We start from the raw sequence: 24,659 nt of genomic DNA, 5'->3' as shown, positions 1-24,659 counted from the left end.
CATGCTAGAATCTTTTCTGTAACACTCTATGCTTGGGGCTTGTTAAGCAGCCTCATGTGTAGCACCTTGTCAAAGGCCTTCTGGAAATCCAAGTACACAATTTCCACTGATTCTCCTTTGTCTATCCTGCATGCTATTTCTTAATAGAATTCCAATAGATTTGTCAGAGAAGATTTTCCGTCGAGGAAAACATGCTGACTACAACCTATTTATTATATGCCTCCAAGAACTGAGACCTCATCCTTAATAATCGACTCCAACATTTTCCCAAACACTGAGGTCAGACTAACCATATAGTTTCCTTTCTTCTGCCTCTCTCCCTTCTTGAAAAGCTGAGTGACATTTGCAATTTTCCAGTCTTCCAGAACCATTCCAAAATCTAGTGAACTCAGCCACCTCTTTCAGAACTCTGTGGTGTACACCATCTGGAACAGGTGACTTGTCTACCTTCAGACCTTTCAGTTTTTCAAGAATCTTCTCACTAGTTATGGTAACTTCACACACTTCATGACCCATGACAGGTGGAACTTCCACCATATCCTGCACAGTGAAAACAGATGCAAAATACTTACTCAGTTGGTCTGCCACTTCCTTGTCTCCCATTATTTGTTTTCCAGCAGTCCGATATCCACTCTCACCTCTCTTAAACTTTAGGTACCTGAAGAAACTTTTGGTATCCTCTAATATTATTGGCTAGCTTACTTTCACATTCCATCTTGAACTTCTTAATGATTTTTTAAAATTGTGTTCAGTTGGTTTTTAAAAAGCTCCCAAATGTTCTAACTTCCCACTAACTTTTGCTCTAATGTCCTCTTTTTGGATTTTATGTTGGCTTTGACTTGTCTTGTTAGCTACTGTTATGTCGTCTTTCCTTTATAATACCACTTCCTCTTTGGGATGTATATATCCTGTGCTTTCCGAATTACTTCCAGAAATTTCAGTTGTTGCTGGTCTGCCATCATCCCTGCCAGTGTTCTTTTCCAATCAATTCTGACCAACTACTCTCTCATGCCTCTGCAATTCCCTTACTCCACTGTAATACTGAAACATCTCACTTTAGCTCCTCCTTCTCATATTTCAGGGTGAAACTTGCCCCTAAGAATTATTTTAACTTAAACTCCCTAACCAATTCAGGATCATTACACAATATCCATGCCAGAATAGCTGGAGATAAATGCAATGTTAGAATTAATTTCAAGAGGACTGGAATATAAAAGCAATGATGTAATGCTGAAGCACTTTTTTGGCATTGGTCAGATCATCTTTGGAGTTTTGTGTGCAGTTATGGGCCCCTCATCTAAGAAAGAATAGTTCAGAGAAAGCACTGGAGAAGGTCTAGAGGACATCCACAAGAATTAGTCCAGGAGTGAAGGGGTTAAAGTATTGTATGAAAAGTTTTTGATTGCTCTGAGCCCGTAATCACTGGAATTTATAAAAATGGGATGCGGGCGCAAAATCTCACTTAAACTTATTTAATATTTAAAGGCCGAGATACAGTTGACGTGGAGATATGTTTCCTATAGTAGGAGAGTTTAGGACCAGAGGGCACAGCCTCAGAATAGAAGATGCCCCTTTAGAATAGAGGAATTTCTTTAGCCAGTAAGTGATGAAAATTCATTGCCATGGTCAAATGATTGAGCAAATTTAAAGCAGAGAATAATAGTTTCTTGATTAGTAAGGGTATCAAAGATTACAGGGAGAGGACAGAAGAATGGGGTTGAGAGGAATAAAAGATCAGTCATGGTGGAATGGCAGAGCAGACTCAGATTCAGATTCAGTTTATTGTCATTTAGAAACCACAAATGCAATGCAGTTAAAAAATGAGACAACGTTCCTCCAGAATGATATCACAAAAGCATATGACAAAACAGACTACACTAGAAAATCCACATAACGTTTAGCAATCCCCAATCCAGAGTCCAGAAAGGCTGCTGCATATTAATATCACGCCACCGTCTTAGCACTTTCCCCGGAAAGGAGCTCCAAATCCACCAGACAAACAAGACCAAAAACTAAAGCTACAAGACCTGCACAAAACCACACAGTTACAACAGTGCAAACAATAGCATAATTGATAAAAAAAAGTCTATGGGCACAGTAAAAATAGTCAAAAGACGTTAAAGGACTATAAGTTCAAAAGCTTTCAATGGCTTAACTCTGCGAAGAGTCTTAATTCTATAGTCTAATATTTTCAGTATCAATATAAAATAATTATCAACACAATGAAATAGTACTAAGCATAATCAAGATTCAAAGGAGTTACAGAAACTGAGTGCAAAAGGCCAGTATAAGTAGGAAATAGAGTAAATACTTTTCCAAATTCAAACTTGCACTTCATTAACTATGGTGGACCACTTAGGGGAGTAGAACAAACAGGTGGGAGAAAGGAGAAAGAGGGAATAAGAAAGAAGGAGCAGAGAGAAAACAAAGCTAGACAATTAAGAGAATGTGCGGATATGGAACATGTTCAGACAGGAACAACTGGTTTAATCATACATCAGAATATTGAGAGCCAAAAGGCCTGTTCATATCTGCATTGTCCTATGTTTTATATCATGGTTACTAGAGCTTTCAGTTCAACTCCCTCTGCACCCACCCTACCATACAGAGAATCACACTGAATTCAGAAAATAACCTCTATTCTTGGAACAGGAATGATACTTAGACCAAAATGATAAATAATAAAGCTGCAGATTTGCAAGACTTACCTTGTCTTCAGAAAAAAAATGATAGAATGAGTATATTTGAGATTATTAAGAAGTTTCATAAAGGCAACCAAGGTATCACCCATCCCATATCTCTCAACATAAACCAGGGTTGCTTTCTTACTACTACAGTTCTTATCAATGTTCATTGATTTGAAAGATTGCCTGTTTTTCTCCCTCTCTACTCCCTTCCACCATGCACAGTACTTGAGTGTTCCCAGCCACTTGTTTTTGTAGCTGAAAAATTTCCTCTTATGGAAGGACTGAGAACTGGGAACCAAAACCCTAAATTTAGAGTTAGGTCATTTGATTGCAATATCAAGCACTATCCACAAAACATGGGTGTAAATTCGGAAATATCCACAAGTAGATTTTGAGGTTGTCAGTCAAATGAAAATTTATAAACTGAAATTTGTTAAGAATTTTGTTAAGCATGGGTATTAAAGGTTACAAAAACAAATAGAGTTAAGTGGAGTTAAGATGTTGATTCATTATGAATTAAATTATGGAGCAGCACCAAGGGACTGATTAATTTCCTTGTGATTGTACGAACAAATAAATGAAATAATGCATTCATTACAAATGTCAGACTGTTAGCACATTTGATATTACTGAGCACAGTACAGACTTAGAAACACTAAGTAGTGTTTTACAATTTTAAAAATGCAGACGTTGGAAATCTGAAATCAAAAAACAGAACACCTTTACTTGGAAATCGCCCAAGCCAACACCATCCTGACTTGGAAATATATTGCTGTGGATATATATAACAGCTACCATATCAGTGAGTTTTCGCACACCTCAAGGACTGCAGTAATTTAAGAAGGCAACACACTACCTTCTCAGGACAGCTTGGGATGTGCAATTAAATACTGGCTCAGCCTGAAAAGCTCATGATGACTGAATGTATATAAAAAAAAACCTCATTTAAGTGGGAATTACAAAAGATGACCATCGAGCACACAATGGTGACTGATAAGCCATTGGATGTGCAACCAGAGATAATATTTGCTTACTGGACCAATGGTTGGTCAGTTAACCTCTTAATTATTAAGCCATCAATCTGATCATGCTCTCAGCTCTAACCTACTTTGAATATTTCAGTTGATTTTCAGCACCATAACATTTTGGGTAGAATTTGAGATTTCTTGAATCCTCAGATTAAGGAAGTCTTTAGTCAAATCTACCCCATCAAGATGATTTGCCCATTGCCTTTAGATAGCCTCTATCTTTGACGCTTGTGGAACACAAACCCAAGTTCCTGTTTCTATAATACAAGTACATTCTTGAGCTTTCAAACCAGCAAATATAGTGAGTGCTGCCAACATCTCAGGCTGGTGGGTCTGTGTTCACCAATTATACACATAGTACCACAAACAGCCATGGCCTCTCCATTCCATTCCTTGTGCAATGCATATTTTGATAAAAGTCTATTCCAGAATAGCATGACAACCAAATCTCATCACCTTCTAGACATAGTAATTCAGTTAAAAAAAATCAAGATAAAAACTCAGACGAGGAGCAGCCATTTTCATTAGATACTAGACGGTGTGTCACACCCATAATTCAAAGAATACCTGATTTCGTGATCAGGAATCCCAATCGTGCTAGTATCAATTACTTTAGTGGACCAAAGGAAGCTGGATTAATCCACTGCCAGGACACAACACTTGTAATTTTTTTCTCATTTGTTTGGATGCCAAAGACCAATCAAGCACCCAGGAAATATTCAATAAAGCCTCAGAAGCAAGTAAGCTCAGGGAACAGCGTTTGAGAAGATGCAAATCTGGGTAACAGCCAGTTGCTTTGTAAAACATTTAAATGAATCTAATGTGACATTTTAAATTTAGATATATTTAAATGAAGTAAAAATTAACAAACTACAAGAATTAAAAAGTGAAATACTAAAAAATTATGCAAGTTATTAAAATAAATGTAAAAATGACAAACTCTGAAACCTAATTGCCATGAATCCCAAACACACAGCTTTTCCACCCCACACCACAGTACAAGCAAACTCCATTGCTAGGTGCCATGTGGGTCTTAGTTCTGGGGCCTGCTTATCTGACTTCTCAATAAAAGCCCACAAAAAGTAGTGGATACAGCCCAGCCCATCACGCGTAAAGCCCTCACCAAAACTGAGCACATCTACAAGGAATGCTGTCACAGGAAAGCAACATCAAGGACCTAACCATACAGTCCATGTTTTCTTCTTGCTGCTGCCTTCAGGAAGGAGGTTCAGAAGCCTCAGGATCCACATCCCCAGGTTCAGGAACAGTTATTACTCCTCTTGAACCAGAGGAGATCACTTCACTCAACTTCAAATCATCACCCCATCAATGGACTATTCCCACAACCTATGGACTCACTTCCAAGGGCTCCTCATCTCATGTCCGATAGTTATTGCTTATCTATTATTTTTCTTTTTTCTTTTTGTGTTTGCAGTTTGTCGTCTTTTGCACATTGGTTGCCTGTCCACTGTTGTATTTTGTTCATTGATTCTTTGTATTTACTGTGAATGTCCACAAGAAAATTAATCTTGGGTTGTAAATGGTGACATATGTACTTTGATGAGTTATTTCAAACTTTTAAATTCCGAATTTTAACTAGTAGCCAAAACCAGCATTTTCCACATTAATGAAAGACAGCCTTACACTTGCGTACACTTACTCAAACCAGAATGCTGCAAGCACGATTGGATTATTGTATTACTTCAGAACAGGAAACCAAGCATAGCAAGCTATTATTTAAAATAGTCGCCAACCCGTCGATTGCGATCAACTGGTCTGTCTTTGAGATTTTCCCAGTAGATCCTGGGAAAAAATGAAAATATACAAATAATTTTGAGAGATTGTTTCCGGATTGTGGGGTTTTAGTTCCATTCATTCTGCCCAGTGCGCATGCGTGTAGCTCCTCTGCCACGCACTACAGAGTGTACTCAACGAGAGGACATGATTTGAGAGTTAGGAAGCAGAAGTTTAAGGGAAACACGAGGGGGTATTTCTTTACTCAGAGAGTGCTAGTTGTGTGGAATGAGCTTCCTGTAGAAGTAGTAGAGGCCATTTCAGTTGTGTCATTTAAGTTAAAATTGGATAGGTATATGGACAGGAAAGGAGTGGAGGGTTATGGGCTGAGTGCGGGTAAGTGGGACTAGGTGAGATTAAGAGTTCGGCACGGACTAGGAGGGCCGAGATGACCTGTTTCTGTGCTGTGATTGTTATATGGTTACTTCAGTGGTCCCTTACTTCAGTGAGGAAACGATGATTTGGCAATATGAAACAATATGAGACAGCTGTACTTTTCCTCATTCCCCGTCACGCCCACTGGTGAACTTGAATACATGCAAGGTCATCAGTTGCCTAAACGCAATGATACCCTAGCGCCAGGGATCACTGGTTGGCCTCGGGTAACTGGCCACCTCACACAGCTGACGGGAAGTGCCGTTACTTCTGAACTAGAGCGCGGACTAGGGTGCTGCCTCTAAACCTGTTTAGCACACCGAATGTTCGTGGGGAACACGGTGCTAAAATATTCACAGACAACCTAATTTGGACTCAGGGTTTCATAAGTAGCAGAGCCACTACCTCACTGCGATCTACTGAAAGTCATCCTGAGACGAACTTTTGTCAGCCGATAGATCCTAAAAGGGGGGTGCAGGCACACGCCCTGTCGCACTCTCCGGATTGCGATTGCCACTGCCCCGGCATGGGAACAGCCGCACCTGGCCAAGGCATCTGGCAAAGGGCGGCTGTCTAATGAGGCAATGAAGCACTCAAAACTGCTTCGGAACCTTGAGTCCAAGCACCCTGCATTAAAAACAAACCCGTTTGAGTTTTTTCCAAGCGGAAAAAACGTGAGCAAGCAGGACAGCAGCGAAGTGCTGAGAGCCACGAAAACTAAATTGCGGAATAGACTGGACATAAGGAACCTGCTTCGAGTATCGCTTTGAGTCTATTCCGATCGTGTTTAATACCCTCCACTCTCAGCCGGACCGCAAGAATATTGTCAATATTAAACCGGTCCGTGGTGCAAAAATGGGTGGCGACCCCTAGTGTTCATACAAACCCCATTTCCAGAAAAGTTGGGATATTTTCCAAAATGCAATAAAAACAAAAATCTGTGATATGTTAATTCACGTGAACCTTTATTTAACTGACAAAAGTACAAAGAAAAGATTTACAATAGTTTTACTGACCAACTTAACCGTATTTTGTAAATATACACAAATTTAGAATTTGATGGCTGCAACACACTCAACAAAAGTTGGGACAGAGTTAAAATAAGATTGAAAAGTGCACAGAATATTCAAGTAACACCATTTTGGAAGACTCCACATTAAGCAGGCTAATTGGTAGCAGGTGAGGTATCATGACTGGGTATAAAAGCAGCGTCCATCAAAGGCTCAGTCTTTGCAAGCAAGGATGGGTTGTGGCTCACCCCTTTGTGCCAAAATTCGTGAGAGAATTGTTAGTCAGTTCAAAAGGAACATTTCCCAACGCAAGATTACAGAGAATTTAGGTCTTTCAACATCTACAGTACATAATATTATGAAAAGATTCAGAGAATTCAGAGACATCTCAGTGCATAAAGGGCAAGATCGGAAACCACTGTTGAACGTGCGTGATCTTCGAGCCCTCAGGCGGCATTTCCTAAGAAACTGTCATGCTACTGTGACAATTATAGCCACCTGGGCTCAGGAGTACTTCGGAAAACCATTGTCACTTAACACAGTCCGTCGCTGCATCCAGAAATGCAGCTTGAAACTGTATTACGTAAGGAGGAAGCCACACATCAACTCTATGCAGAAACGCCGGCGAGTTCTCTGGGCCCGAGCTCATCTCAGATGGACTGAAAGACTGTGGAACTGTGTGCTGTGGTCAGATGAGTCCACGTTTCAGCTGGTTTTCGGAAAAAACGGGTGTTGAGTTCTCCGTGCCAAAGATGAAAATGACCATCCTGATTGTTATCAGCAAAAGATGCAAAAGCCAGCATCTGTGATGGTATGAGGGTGCATCAGTGCCCACAGCATGGGTGAGTTGCATGTATGTGAAGGTACCATTGACTCTAAGGCGTATATTAGGATTTTAGAGAGACATATGTTGCCATCAAGGCGATGTCTCTTGCTGGGACGTCCATGCTTATTTCAGCAGGACAATGGCAGACATCCTGCACAGGCTACAACAGCATGGCTTTGTAGGCACAGAGTGCGTGTGCTTGACCGGCCTGCTGTCAGTCCAGATCTATCTCTTATTGAAAATGTATGGCACATCATGAAGAGGAGAATCAGACAACGGAGACCACGGACTATTGAGCAGCTGAAGTCTTATATCAAGCAAGAATGGACAAAATTTCCAATTGCAAATCTACGACAATTAGTATCCTCAGTTCCAAAATGATTAAAAAGTGTTATTAAAAGGAAAGGTGATGTAACACAATGGTAAACATACCTCTGTCCTAACTTTTGTTGAATGTGTTGCAGCCATCAAATTCTAAATTTGTGTATATTTACAAAATACAATTAAGTTGGTCAATAAAACTATTGAAAATCTTTTCTTTGTACTTTTGTCAGTTAAATAAAGGTTCACGTGAATTAACATATCACAGATTTTTGTTTTTATTGCATTTTGGAAAATATCCCAACTTTTCTGGAAATGGGGTTTGTACATTATTTCTACTTCCGGGTTGCAGGGTTTTACTCCTGGTCTATTCTGCCCCGGTGCGCATGCGTATAACTAATTGATTTGGGGTCGATCTTGCCTTTCACTTAGGCCAAGGTAGGAGATCTTGGGCTTAAAAAGGTTGGTGACCACTAATTTAAAATGTGAAAGACTGCAGCATGCTATTGTGCTAAGGGAGTCAGAAATGCTGGTGAATGAATTACAAAAGATTGGCTAGCAGGTGCAGCAGGTTATCAAGACAAATGGAATACTATCCTTCTTTACTAGAGAGAGCAGGAGGTCATGCTGTAATTGTAGAGAATATTGGTGACGACATACCTGGTCGACTTCTTGAGAAAAGACGTACAGTTTGAGTACCTCATACAAAATGTTTGGGGGCGAAAGTGTTTCGGATTTTGGAATATATATTGAGATAGCTTGGAATTGCTATCCATTCTGACTTGGAATTTACGTGCTCCCAGTAAGCAGTCTTTGTCTTACACTTGTTTATCACATATATGCACTTAGTAAAAATTACATACCATTAAAATAATGAAAGTATAATGTGTGTAGGGTAACAGAAGCAGCACAGCAACATTGGGAGAATACCTGAATCAGCTCTTGAACAACAAATAATGGCAGGCTTTCAGTCTCCACGTACAATGCTGTGTTTTGATTAAAAGGTTATGGTACACTGTATCTGCATTTTATTTTTCTTATGTTTTATGCAAGGCATAAAAACAATCAGCATCGTAGACTTGTTCTGATGACAGATGATCAGTAGATTATTTAAAAATTTAATGCCATGCCTTTTCATAAATTTCTGCAACCAGCCTGCAGAACATTCACAGTGTACCTTCAATTTTCAGCTCATTGTGATAGATTTTTGCTTATTTCATGATCAGCGCACCCTTCACTCTGACACTAATGATACATGATCAAGATCTTCATTTCTCACTTTATGCAGTGTTATTCTATTTTTCATTCATCTCTGTTCATTACATGTGAGGTCAGATTTCAGCAACTTTTGGATTTTGGATAAATGGTAGTCAACCTATACCAGCTTTGGAGGTGGTGCAGAGGAGGTTTACCACGTTGAGGTAAGGGAAGAGGCTGAGTACATGGCACTATACTCAGAAGAATTCAGAGAAATGAGAAGCAATCATATAGAAACATAAAATTATGTAAGTCATAAGTAATAGAGGCAGGAAAGCTGTTTCCACTGGTAGGTAACTTAGCATTAGGATTGAGGGGATAGATTTTATATGCAGATGAGAATGGACTGCTTTTGCAAAGAATCTATGGAATTCTCTGCCCAGGGAAGCAGTAAAGTTTAGTTCATTAAATATATTTAAGGCATTTTTGCACAGTAAAGAAAACAAAGGTAAAAGGGGAAAGGCAGGTAGGTGGCACTGAATCCATGGCCTTTCAATATTGATCATGTTGAATGGCAGCGCAGGCACGACAAGCTCAATGCTCTACTCTGGACTACATTTCTTATTTTTATGGAGAATATGCTAGAACCAATATTACAAGTTTGGTGAGTACAATATACATCCACTAATAAAACCTGGAGCTTGACTTAAACTTTAAGGATGAGTTTTTTAACAATCCTGTTCTCTAGTGTTAAGACTACTTTATGTGGTCATACATACATCCATTTAATACTTCTGAGATCAACAGATTCATTGAACAGTCAAAAATCCTCATCTTTTCAATCTTTTTATTATTATCAACATAAGATTAGTACATAAATAGTGGGATTACAAACTTACAAAGTTAAACTGAACATAAAAGGATACACAAGCAGTAGTTACAATGTAGTTAAGTCTTCCCAAATCATGAATGATACAAATATCATATAAACAAAACAAAACTAGGTGTATCATATATATTTATTTAAAAAAAGAAAAGAAAAAGAAAAAAAAATTAACCCTAAGAAAAACTAATCTAACAACCTAACACTAACTATTAAAGAGAAAAAAAGAAAAAAAAATTGAATAAAGGGCTGTTTATAGTGTATATAAAAAAAAGTACAAAATCATCAGTGTCGCCAACTCTGATCCTCTCAACACATATATACAAAATCAAAATCGGAAAAAACGAATAGGCTTGGAACAGGGTCAAATTACATCATATGAAAATATTGAATAAATGGTCTCCATGTCTTTTCAAATTTAATAGAAGGGTCAAATACAACACTTCTAATTTTCTCCAAATTTAGACATAACATAGTTTGAGAAAGCCAATGAAATACGGTAGGGGGATTAATTTCTTTCCAATTCAACAAAATAGGCCTTCTAGCCATTAATGTAAGAAATGCAATCATTCGACAAGCAGAAGAAGATAAATGGATGAGTCCATCATTGGTAAACAAAAGATTGCAGTAATAGGATGAGGTTGTAAATCAACGTTCAGTACCGTGGAAATAATATCGAACATGTCTTTCCAATACTTTTTCAAAAGCGGACATGACCAAAACATATGAGTTAAAGACGCTATCTCAGAATGACATCTGTCACATATAGGATTTATATGGGAATAAAAACGAGCCAATTTATCCTTGAACATATGAGCCCTGTGCACAACTTTAAACTATATTAATGAATGTTTAGCACATATAGATGATAAGTTAACTAATTGAAGAATTTTATCCCAATTCTCAATAGGGATAGTAAGGTTAAGTTCTCTTTCCCAATCATCTTTAATCCTATAAAAGGCCTCTGAACGTATTTTCCTAATTATATTATAAAGTTTCTCTCTGAGAAGGATTTAGTTCTAACAAATTCTCCAAAATACCCAAAGACTCAAGATTTGGAAAGGTAGGAAGTACAGTATTTAAGAAATTCCTAATCTGTAAATATCTAAAAAAAATTAAATCTAGGCAAATTATATTTATTAGATAATTGTTCAAAAGACATAAAACAATTATCCAAAAATAAGTCTGAAAATCGTAGTAATCCTTTGGTCTTCCAAGCTGAATAAGCTTGGTCTATAATAGAAGGATGAAAAAAGAAATTGGATACAATAGGAATAGTTAAAACAAATTGATTCAACCCAAAAAATTTCTGAAATTGAAACCATATACATAAAGTATGTTTAACTATCGGATTGTCAATTCGTTTCTGCAATTTAGAAAGAGCGAAGGGAAGTCCCTAAAATGGAAGCCAATGAAAATCCTTGTACAGATTTAGTTTCCAGGTTTACCCAATGAGGGCTAAAAGATAAATACCAATCCTTTAACCAACATATCAAATATCAGATATTAATTGCCCAATAATAAAATCTAAAATTAGGCAATGCCAATCCACCTTCCCTCCTTGCCTTCTGTAAATATTTTTTTTTACCTAATCTAGGATTTTTATTCTGCCATATATATGAGGAAATTTTTGAATCAACATTGTCAAAAAAAGATTTCAGAATAAAAATTGGTACCGCTTGAAATATATATAAAAACTTAGGTAAAATAATCATCTTAATAGCATTAATCCGACCTATCAGAGATAAAGATAATGGTGACCATTTAGTGAACAAACATTTAATCTGATCAATTAAGGGTAAAAAATTAACCTTAAATAACTCCTTATGATTTTTTGTAATTTTAATCCCTAAGTATATAAAAGAATCATTAACTAATTTAAAAGGTAAATTTTCATAAATTGGAACCTGTCTATTTAACGGAAACAATTCACTCTTATTAAGATTTAATTTATACCCGGAAAAATTACTAAATTGAGCCAACAATGATATAACTACAGGAATGGATATCTCAGGATCAGAAATATATAACAACAAGTTATCTGCGTATAATGATAACTTATGTGTATCCATCCCACGAGTAATGCCAAAAATGTTCGGTGAGTCTCTAATAGCAATTGCCAAAGGTTCTAAAGCAATATCAAATAATAATGGACTAAGAGGACAGCCTTGCCTGGTACACTGAAATAAACGAAAAAAGGGAGATCTTTGATTGTTAGTAAAGACTGAGGCTACTGGAGTATGATATATCAGTTTAATTCAGGATATGAATGTCGAACTAAAATTAAACTTCTCAAGCACCGCAAATAAGTATGGCCATTCAACTCTATCAAATGCTTTTTCCGCACCTAATGAAATGACACCTTCTGAGGTGTTAGGTGAAGGAGTATAAACAATATTCAATAATCTCCTAATATTGAAAAAAGAATAGCGATTTTTAATAAAACCAGTTTAATCTTCCAAGATAATTTGAGGTAATACCTTCTCCAGCCTGGACGCCAGTAACTTGTAAAAGATCTTGGAATCCACATTCAATAAGGATATTGGTCTATAGGATGCACAGTCAGTGGGGTCTATCTTTTTTCAATATTAAAGAAATGGAAGCTCTATAAAAAGATTGTGGCAGTTTACCTAATCTAATTGTTTCTTCAAAAACCCTGCATAACCAAGGAGAAAGAGTAGAGGAAAAACACTTTAAAAATTCCACTGTAAACCCATCTGGACCTGGTGCTTTCCCAGAATTCATAGAGGAAACAACCCCTTTAATTTCTGCATCTGCAATAAAAGTTTCTAATATTGAAAGATCATCTAATGATAATTTTGGAAAATTCAATTTCCCAAGAAAATCATGCATGATATTATGATCATGAGGGAATTCAGAATGATACAGGGAGGTACAAAAATCTTGAAAAGATTTGTTTATCTCATCATGGTTAACTGTCAATTCACCATTCTGTTGACGAATCTTAATAATCTGACATTTAACCGAAGCATTCTTCAATTGGTTAGCTAACAGTTTACCCGATTTATCACTATGTATATAAAAATCACATCTGGTTTTCATTAATTGATTTTCAATCGAAGATGTAAGAACAGCCAAAAATCCTGCCAAATTGTTCTTTCATCTGAGTAGCAAATATCATTCAATCTTACCTTGGGATTTGCACTTAAAATCATTTGACAGATAAAAAAGAATTAGAAAAACTCCACAGGATTACTATTAATTTATGTTAAAGGAATTTTGACATCTCACCTTTGTACTCTGGAGTAAATTCTTTCATTTCTGGTGGCAGTGACTCATAGAAGCGCTGCTCCCGGCTGATGAGGGGCTTACAAACAGTATGGTCATCATAGCGCATCATACTGGTATGCCCACCAACCTGATGATTGAAGGGCTCCAAGAGAACTCCTTTGCTTCTCTCTGGAACTGCGTTGTTACTATATTTCCCCACTTCCATGGTGTCCAAAAGGCACATTGCGTTACTGAGCCACTACTCAGAGGAGACATGGAGCACAGCACATAGGCCTGGCTACACTGGCTGCAGATGTATAGGTCACAGGACCAGCAGCCAGGACCAATATCTTCAGGGATGAGCAGTTCCAAATTCCACAGAAGTCCTGCTCAGCGTTTGCTTCTAAAAAGAAAAGGAAAATTAAAAATATAAACTCAGATACCACTGTCTGGAACCTCACTTCTAAAGTGTTTGCATTGCCTTCAACTAACTAGTCACTGAAAAGTCTTAATCAGCTTCCAGCAGCCCTAAAACTAATACAATCCTCAGAGAGGCTGCAAGACAGCCTCATACCTTTCATAAATTTGGAACTGATGAAGTAAAATGAATTTTACTCAGAATACCAAGCAACTTAAATTCTAATTTTACTCAGAATACCAAGATGCTTAAATTCTAATTTTTGAAATGGAAAATGAACATTCAATATCTCTAGCTTTTTCTAAACATTTTCATACAAAAGTCAATACTAGTACAAGTAGGCAGACAACAAAAGGATATGAACAAGAAATCAGTGCAATCACCATTAACCCTGCAACACATGTACTATTTGAAAAGTCACTCGCTTAAACCAAACAGAAGTTCCGCCCAATGCACATTAGGAATATTCGATCTGTTCCTCTTGTGGCAATGTTTCCATTTCTAACAGAATTTTAAAGCAGCTAGTGTATGAAGGCCTGAAAATGACAAGCAGGACATTGTGACTAGCAAGGCAAGTGATGATGTAAGCTCCTTAGAAAGACTACTGAAAATACAACAGCTCTTCAAACAAACAAGTCGTCTATTTTTACAAACAGGAACTCTCCTATAGAAAGGCAGATAATGCAACAGCTTAAAATAGTGAGAGTGGTATGAGATTTATTCTGAGGAGGGACTGATGGATGTTGCAATTAAGTGGTCCAATTAAATTGCATTCCAAGTCTTCAACGAAGCAATTTTCTCCAGCTTAACATAAAATATCATTGTTTCTTGAAATCAGTGCTTTTTTTAAAACAAAAAATCCTCCTCCATCAGCTTTTGCTCAATAAATTAAACTTGAAATCCTGAATCTTGCTGGAAGAGCTCTCAGCTCACTCCTCATCACTAATCAGTTGCTGGAACTTCGGTTCTGATTCAATGTGCTAGGTAGTCCATTTTTAACGAGCAACATTTAAGGAATGGCACACCTAGCCTGCCCACAGTTTTCCATATTCCTAAGTGTGAGGCCACTTGATGTTCTTCAGAACCAAGATGTGGTATGTATTTTCAGAAATTATTACCAAGCACAATTCATTAAACTGTTGAAAAATGTATTATTGAGCAAAATGCTATTGAGATTACAGTAGTAGGATAAAAAGGTCCAAAAAAACTGGGTGCTGTGAAACCACATACTGTATTTGTTAAAGCTTCTGACCATGGAGGAGGAAATGAAAACCAGAGGAGTCATTCTGAATCTAATTGCTATTCAGGTCAAAGACTGCAAAATTCAGCTGAGAACTGATCAAGTTCATACCAATGCTTACTGACAAGGTTGAACAGACAGTGTACCAGACTGGCAAAGAGAAAAAAAATTCAAGAGAGTGCAAAAGCTTATGAGAACCAGTTACGAGAACAAAGGAACGAAGGGTTAAATGAAACTTGGACGAGAAAAAGTAGAAACTGTAGGGTAATGTGGTTAACCAAAAGTTTCCTTTAGAAAATCCAAATATCACTAGAAAATTCAATCTTGGATGTTTCAATATTACAAAAGCCCCATATTCCAACCAAAATTACCTGATTTCTGATCAGTTTCTTCAACAGAACTTTCCAAATGCTGCTGTGGTTGAGGTTAATCAAACTGGCAGAGTCCAGAATATGAACTAGCAACTGCCTTTGTGGTGCATAGATTGAACATATAAGCAGTCAGGAACTGCAGTTTTGCTTTGCCATTCATCTCTCTCAAATCACTGAATTACAATGACTCCTGTGTATTTACTTAATGGAAGGGTCACTTGGTGGGTTAGAATGCAGGCTTTCGATGCTATAATGATTAAGGTAGACAGATGATTATTATGACAGACATTGGCAGCTACACTCACACATTCTATGGTGTGTGGCGCTGTTCACAATGCGCTCTTGGCTGTTACACGCTTCAGCTCTTTATAATTCCCGGGCCACATCCATCTGTATGAACATACAGAATCTTCCCATTTAAGATGGTGCTACTGAAGGTGTGCAACAGCCTACTAGTAGTTCAAAAGCAAAGGAATTCCATATATAACCATATAACAATCACAGCACGGAAACAGGTCATCTTGGCCCTCCTAGTCCGTGCCGAACTCTTAATCTCACCTAGTCCCACCTACCCGCACTCAGCCCATAACCCTCCACTCCTTTCCTGTCCATATACCTATCCAATTTTACCTTAAATGACACAACTGAACTGGCCTCTACTGCTTCTCCAGGAAGCTCATTCCACACAGCTATCACTCTCTGAGTAAAGAAATACCCCCTCGTGTTTCCCTTAAACTTTTGCCCCCTAACTCTCAAATCATGTCCTCTCGTTTGAATCTCCCCTACTCTCAATGGAAACAGCCTATTCACGTCAACTCTATCTATCCCTCTCAAAATTTTAAATACCTCGATCAAATCCCCCCTCAACCTTCTACACTCCAATGAATAGAGACATAACTTGTTCAACCTTTCTCTGTAACTTAAGTGCTGAAACCGAGGTAACATCCTAGTAAATCGTCTCTGCACTCTCTCTAATTTATTGATATCTTTCCTATAATTCGGTGACCAGAACTGTACACAATGTTCCAAATTTGGCCTTACCAATGCCTTGTACAATTTTAACATTACATCCCAACTTCTGTACTCAATACTCTGATTTATAAAGGCCAGCGTTCCAAAAGCCTTCTTCATCACCCTATCTACATGAGATTCCACCTTCAGGGAACTATGCACTGTTATTCCTAGATCTCACTGTTCCTCTGCATTCCTCAATGCCCTACCATTTACCCTGTATGTTCTATTTGGATTATTCCTGCCAAACTGTAGAACCTCACACTTCTCAGCATTAAACTCCATCTGCCAACATTCAGCCCATTCTTCTAACCGGCATAAATCTCCCTACAAGCTTTGAAAACCCACCTCATTATCCACAACACCTCCTACCTTAGTATCATCGGCATACTTACTAATCCAATTTACCACCCCATCATCCAGATCATTTATGTATATTACAAACAACATTGGGCCCAAAACAGATCCCTGAGGCACCCCGCTAGTCACCGGCCTCCATCCTGATAAACAATTATCCACCACTACTCTCTGGCATCTCCCATCCAGCCACTGTTGAATCCATTTTATTACTCCAGCATTAATACCTAACGACTGAAACTTCTTAACTAACCTTCCATGTGGAACTTTGTCAAAGGCCTTGCTGAAGTCCATACAGACTACATCCACTGCCTTACCCTCGTCAACATTCCTCGTAACTTCTTCAAAAAATTCAATAAGGTTTGTCAAACATGACCTTCCACGCACAAATCCATGCTGGCTACTCCTAATCAGATCCTGTCTATCCAGATAATTATTAATACTATCTCTAAGAATACTTTCCATTAATTTACCCACCACTGATGTCAAACTGACAGGTCTATAATTGCTAGGCTTACTTCTAGAACCCCTTTTAAACAATGGAATCACATGAGCAATACGCCAATCCTCCGGCACAATCCCCGTTTCTAATGACATCCGAAAGATCTCCATCAGAGCTCCTGCTATCTCTACACAAACTTCCCTCAAGGTCCTGGGGAATATCCTGTCAGGACCCAGAGATATATCGACTTTTAAATTCTTAAAAGCACCAGTACTTCCACCTCTTTAATTGCCATAGGTTCCATAACTTCCTTACTTGTTTCCCACACCTTACACAATTCAATATCCTTCTCCTTAGTGAATACCGAAGAGAAGAAATCGTTCAAAATCTCTCCATCTCCCTCGGCTCCACACATAGCTGACCACCCTGATTCTCTAAGGGACCAATTTTATCCCTCATGATCCTCTTGCTTTTAATATAACTGTAGAAACCTTTCGGATTTACTTTCACCTTATTTGCCAAACCAACCTCGTATCTTCTCTTAGCTTTTCTAATCTCTTTCTTAAGATTCCTTTTACATTCTTTATACTCCTCGAGCAATTCCTTTACTCCATGCTGCCTATATCTATTGTAGACATCCCTCTTTTTCCAAACCAAATTTCTAATATCCCTTGAAAACCATGGTGCTTTCAAACCTTTAACCTTTCCTTTCAACCTAACAGCAACATAAAGATTCTGTACCCTCATAATTTCACCCTTAAATGACGTCCATTTCTTTATTACATCCTTCCCATAAAACAACTTGACCCAATCCACTCTCTCTAAATCCCTTCGCATCTCCTCAAAGTTAGCCTTTCTCCAATCAAAAATCTCAACTCCAGGTCCAGTCCTGTCCTTCTCCATAATTATATTGAAGCTAATGCTATTGTGATCACTGGACCCAAAGTGCTCCCCAACACATACATCTGTCAGCTGACCTATCGCATTCCCTAACAGGAGATCCAACATTGCCCCATCTCTTGTCGGTACTTCCATGTATTGTTGCAAAAAACCTATCCTGCACACATTCCACAAACTCTAAACCATCCAGCCCTTTTACAGAATGAGCTTCCCAATCTACGTGTGGAAAATTAAAATCTCCCAAAATCACCACCTTGTGTTTACTACAAATATCTGCTATCTCCTTACACATTTGCTCTTCCAACTCACGCTCCCCATTAGGTGGCCTATAAAACACTCCTATCAGTGTTACTACACCTTTCCCATTCCTCAATTCCACCCAAATAGTCTCCCTAGAGGAGCTCTCTAATCTATCCTTCCAAAGCACCGCCATAAGATTTTCTCGGACAAGCAATGCAACACCTCCTCCTCTAGCCCCTCCTACTCTATCACACCTGAAGCAACTAAATCCAGGAATATTTAGTTGCCAATCACACCCTTCCTGCAACCATGTTTCACTAATAGCTACAACATCATAATTCCAGGTATCAATCCACGCTTCAAGCTCATCCACCTTTCTTACAATGCTCCGAGCATTAAGATAGATACGTTTAAGATATTCTCCACCTCCTCCTCTCTTTTTATCCCTAACAATGCATTCAAATTTATTATCCTTTTCTTTCTTCTCCCCTACATCTTTGGGCTGAGTGCATCCCTTCTCCATCACCTGCCTTTCCTCCCTCACACACAGTCTACTTACTTGCTCGACTGGTGAACTAACCTCCTCTCCCAAAGTTTCCTTAAATTGATTCCCGCCCTCCCATCTTACTAATTTAAAGTCTGCCCTGTAGCCCTAGCAAGCCTCCCTGCTAGGATATTGGTCCCCCCAGGATTCAAGTGTAACCCGTCCTTCTTGAACAGGTCACGCCTGCCCCTGAATAGGTCCCAATGATCCAGAAACTTGAATCCCTGCCCCCTGCTCCAATCCCTCAGCCACACATTCATCCTCCACCTAATTCCATTCCCACTCTCACTGTCGCGTGGCACAGGCAGTAATCCCGAGATTACTATCTTTGCGGTCCTTCTTCTTAACTGCCTTCCTAACTCCCTGTACTCTCGTTTCAGGACCTCTTCCCCTTTCCTACCTATGTCATTGGTACCTACATGTACCACGACCTCTGGCTCCTCACCGTCACACTTCAGGATATCTTGGACGCGATCAGAAACATCCCGAACCCTGGCACCAGGGAGGCAAACTACCATCCGGGACTCCCAATCACCTCCACAGAACTGCCTGTCTGAACCCCTGACTATCGAATCCCCTATTACTATGGTCCTCTTTTTTCTATCCCTACCCTTCTGAGCTACAAGGCCGTCCTCTGTGCCGGAGGCCCGGCCACTGTCACTTCCTCCAGGTAGGCTGTCCCCCCCCCCCCCCCCCCCAACAGTACTCAAACATGAGTACTTATTGTCAAGGGGTACAGCCACTGGGGTACTCTCTAGTACCTGCCTCTTCCCCTTCCGGACCGTGACCCACCTATCTGCCTCCCGTGGCCCCGGAGTGACCACCTGCCTGTAACCCCTCCCTATCACTTCCTCACTCTCCCTGACCAGGCGAAGGTCATTGAGCTGCATGCAGCTCCAGTTCCCTAACTCGGTCCCTCAGGAGCTGCAGTTCGGCGCACCTGGCGCAGATGTGGACGTCCGGGAGGCTCGGAGACTCCAGAGTCTCCCACATCCGAAACCGAGAACAACAAGCTGCCCTCACACTCATACTTCCCAAATAACTGAAAATAACAAGGAGAACTAAAAGATAAGCCTACTGTGCCCTCATCCGCCTAAGCCCTCTGAGCCCAAGCCCTACACTCTGCTCCCGGCTCACTCCGCTGCCCGCTTCTTAGGGCTGCGTTCTTTTTATACCTTCCCTCCTTCCCAGGCCTCCTTCGCGCGCCTGCGCAGTCCCGCCTCTCAGAACTCCGATCTGAGAAGCAATTTGAAAATGGCCGCTGCCACACTTCTTCTCAAAGCCTCGCTGTCTTCTTCCAAAATTCAATTAAAAACATAAATAATTTTTTGAAGGAAGTAAATTGTGGTACACTATTATCGCAAACAATGAAGAGGTGAGCGAAGATGAAGTGAATTCAAGAGACGTGCCATGCTGGTGCGCTGCAAACCCGATGCACTTGGAGCTGAAGCAGTGCTGATTGAAGTGAAGGATTTGGAGAGAAGGTGAGGCAGTGGATTTCCCATGCCTGTTCAACTAACACAGGTCTGAGGGTGGATCACGATGAGTCAGGCTGTTTTGGAGAGGTCGAGAATGGGTTCTTCGGCAGTGAAACTTAGGCCCAAAATGAATCACTAGCTGGCATGTTCCAGGCCTGCAGCAATTCGCCGTGGCACAGCCCAGTCCTAATGTGAGTCACAATCCACTGGTTAAGACAATTTAAATGCTGGCCCTGATAGACTAGGGACTCCTCTCTCTGAACGGTGAGGCTGTGAGACTGCCCTCGGCTGCTGTGCTTTATGTCTGCAAAACTTTGTGACAATTTGCTCTGCTAATATAATGAACTGATACCAAGGCTTTGGGCCTACTCTGGGCTGCTCTAGGGATTTAGATTTAAGGACTCCATTTGGTTCAGAATGCTGATGTTGCTGCTCACTCGCTTCTACTGTTCAAAGGTACAATTTAACGTCTGAGGAATGTATACAATATACATTCTGAAATGCTTTTTCTTTGCAACCATCCACAAAAACAGAGGAGTATCCCAAAGAATGAATGACAGTTAAATGTTAGAACCCCAAAGTCCCCCCCACAGCTTGTAAACAGCAGCGAACAACAATCATCCCTCCCCCCACTGGCAAAAAAAGCACTCAAGCGCGAGCAAAGCATCAGCAGACCACTAAGACTTCGCATTTCACCCAGCATTCGACATACCACAGGTTCTCTCTCTCCCTAATAAGGGAGAAGGAGGTGTCTCCATTCTCCCAGCAAGCAGGGAGACATAACAACTTGCTGGTTTATGATGTTAAAAGTCCGTTAACGTCACTTTTTATTTAACAGGCACACATCATTTGCATCATTTGTATTTTTCCCCTCTTTCTCTGAACATTAGGTACTGGTCTTTATCTTTTAATATAATTGGGTTATTTGGGTTTTTTTGCTTTGCAGTGGCCTCAAGCAGACAAGTCTCAAAGTTGCATAATTTATACATTCTTAGATAAATAGTTCAATTTAAAAAAGAGCAAACATAGAAATAGTGAGTTAGTGCTCATGGATTCAATGTCCATTCAGAAACTGGATGGCAGAGGGGAAGGAACAGGTACAGAAGCCTGAAGGCACTCATTCAACAATTCAATTACATCCTTCCTGATGGCAGCAATGAGAACAAGGCATGACCAGATCAAGGTGTCTTTCACCCCTCTAATCTTATTTTATACTTCTAATGACATGGAAGGAATCTGCTGAACCCATCAGGACCAAAGAAACAATCCTATTAGTCATCATTACATTACTGTATCACTGCAACTTAAGCAACACACACACAAAATGTTGGAAGAACTCAGCTGGTAAGGCAGTATCTATGGAAGGAAATAAACAGCCAACATTTTAGGCCTAACCCTTTCATCAGGAAGAGCCATACTTTCATGTAGTTCACTGATCTCCTGCAAATTATTCACTCTCACATATTGGGCAACACCCCTTTGAATCTTTTTGCCATTAATCTAAGTGGTAATTAACATGCCACCCATGTCTTGGGATGTTGGAGTGCACCCAGAGAAACATTCAGAAAGGAAACACACAGGTAGCTCCCAAGGTCAGGATCAAGTTGGGTGTCCAGAGCTGAGAAACAATAGAACTAATTACATTAAACTCTAGCAGATACAAGCCTAGTCTGCTCAATCTTTGTAAGACAACCTGCTTATTCCACGTAATAGATTAAGAAACTATCACTGAACTGCTGACAACACATCTATGTCCTTTGATGAATGATGAAAACAATATATAGTCAGCTTGCCTAATTACTTGCACTGATTACTGGTCTTTGGCAAATCATGATCAGGGCATCGCAGGATACCTTGATCCCTTTGTGCATTTAGCCCATACTTCAGACTTCCATTCTATATACCACATTCAGCCAAAGTCTATATTGATTCACAGCAATTATAGTCCCCTATAAATTTGCCCCCCGTAGCTCATTTTTTCCATATTCCAATCAATTTTCCCCCTCCAGCCCCACATTCTACTGATCACCAACTATATTCCCATGGGAAACATACAGTGGCCAATTTACCTACCAAACTAGAACTTGGGAGGAACTCAAAGCACTCAGAAAACTCACCAGGTCAGAGGGATCACTATTCCACAAAAACACCAATGAAGGTCAGAACTGAACCCGTTTAATAGTGCTGTGAGACTGCAGCTCTACTAACTGTGCTGCCCTGCCCTGCCCCAGATTTTTCAGCTCTACAATCCTTCATTTTGTTTTTAATTTTTCTTTTAAAAAGAGTTTTAAAAGAGTTTGAGTTTTCTCACATTAACTCTATATTCTTAGTAGCATCCCGATGTCTTCTTCAGAATCTAAGCAGAATAGGTCAGCACGGACTTGATAAGCTAAAGGGCCTGTTTCTTTGCCATACTGCTCCATAACACTATAAATACACCAGGCAATACTATCCAAGAACCTTCAAACCACTCTGGGTCCCAACATAACTACAATGCTAACACTGCTTCTGATTCCAGAGAAAATTTCAGCTGAGTAATAGGCTATTATTACAAGTTACTTTCATGAAATGTCAGTAAGACCACAATCTACTTACTTGCAGATGCATCCAGATACAGCAGCTGTTGACAGATCGAAACAGTCAATCAGGCCACTTCAGAGTGAAGCTGTCACTGTGAAGGTGACTACTACAATGAACTCATTTCAACTGTGGTATTGAGCACGCCAGTCATAAACACACACTAAAAGACCACCTCTCTAATTAGGCATGTCCATTGCTTGGAAATAATACAAATCGACTCAAGGAAAACATGCCCATTGAATCAATCACTTGATTCAAAAGAATACAAAGGTGACCTGATTGAGAGGCTTTATTGCTCAGATAAACTAGCTGCTATAGATTAAGTGCTTTGCTGAAGAAGCTCTACCCACTTTAAATCTTTTCCATTACTGCTGATCCTTCTACTTTTCAATGCCTTCCCTTGCTCAACAATATTTTTGATTTGTATAGTGTCTTAATCATAGCAAAAACACCCCAATGGGCTTCATAAGACAGCTATCAAATGAAAAAATATATCAGAACAGGTGAACATAAACTTGGTGAGGAAGAGGTGATTATAAAGGCAAAAGTTGGAGAGGTTTTAGGATGGAATTTTGACATTGAAGGCCTTCAAATGTAAAATTTCGGAACAGGTAAAGAGCATTGATATCTCAAGACTGATGGTCAGATCACAAGACAAGCTTATAAATAAAATGACAACTGCCAATATATTTCCTGTTTCATCTCCCTACCCACTTCTGGAAGGATACACATGCTCCTGACTATGTAGGGCTTGATGAAAATGAAATCTTGAGTAAGCAAGTGAGTGAACATGCATCTACTGTAGCGTGGCCAAAATATTTCACAACCGCCCAAGTTTACCCCAGAAAATAATTTGTCAGTCGATCCCCTTATCTCTTACAACGTGTTTCATAGATTCTAGGAAACACGAGTGCAAAATAAATAGCAGGACTAGTTATCATGCCACTTTGACCTTCATAGCATTCATAATATGGCTGATTTACCAACACAGCTTCCCTGTTTGATCCCCTTAACTCTACTCCCTTGCATTCTAATGTCTCTCAATCTGAAACTTGAATGTGCTAACCTCTTTGGGGGTAGAAAAAGGCAAGATTTGTTAACCAATGAACGAAGTCATTCTATAACCACAGTGATAAATTTCTACTCCTCCTCAGTTATATACTCTCTGGCTGATTGAAACCTTTCAATATTCATACTACAAAGTTGTTTTAACTTTGTACTTTACTTTCAACTCTCAAACTTTGAAGAACATGAGCTCATTTAATTATTCTCACCCCAGTAATTAGCACTTGGAACCTTTAATGCACCACTTCCAAGTTGGTCACATTGCAGTAACTTCTTAATCTTGTCATCTAAACCTTTTGCAATGAAGTCCAACATTATTATATACACTATCCTAATTTCTTTCCGTACATGCATATTACATGATGTACAAAGTGACTTAAGTGTTTCTCAACATCAGCTGATCTCCATTTAATAGAAAACATTTTAAAAATGCAGATACCAGAAACCTGAAGTAAAACAAGATCAGGTAAAATCTGTAGAAAGATGAAGTCTTCAAGCTGAAACAAGCATTTTCCTCTTCCCACATATGCCATCTGACACTGCAGGCCACTACCAGTCACATTATATTCAATACACACAGAAACCACAAGGCCTGTGTATGTACATCTCATCCTCCTCAGAGAAGACCAGAAATAGGGGCAAAATTAGTCCCATGTGGCCA

The 24,659-nt window shown here is 39.4% G+C and overlaps 1 protein-coding gene across 1 annotated transcript in view; it reads right to left on the bottom strand.

Moving 5' to 3' along the window:
• The window catches only part of ip6k1 (inositol hexakisphosphate kinase 1), a 117,054-nt gene that overhangs the window by 58,767 nt on the left and 33,628 nt on the right, over window positions 1–24,659 (bottom strand). Inside the window, exon 2 of the mRNA XM_059944527.1 lies at window positions 13,374–13,755. Within this exon, the coding sequence (XP_059800510.1) occupies window positions 13,374–13,596 (223 nt within the window). The 5' untranslated portion in view covers window positions 13,597–13,755. The remainder of the gene's footprint in view (window positions 1–13,373; window positions 13,756–24,659) is intronic.

This window comes from Hypanus sabinus, chromosome 19 (assembly GCF_030144855.1).
Source record: "Hypanus sabinus isolate sHypSab1 chromosome 19, sHypSab1.hap1, whole genome shotgun sequence".
NCBI classification, from domain to species: Eukaryota; Metazoa; Chordata; class Chondrichthyes; order Myliobatiformes; family Dasyatidae; genus Hypanus; species Hypanus sabinus.
Note: the sequence above shows the minus strand (reverse complement) of the source record. Positions and strands in the feature narration are given on the sequence as shown.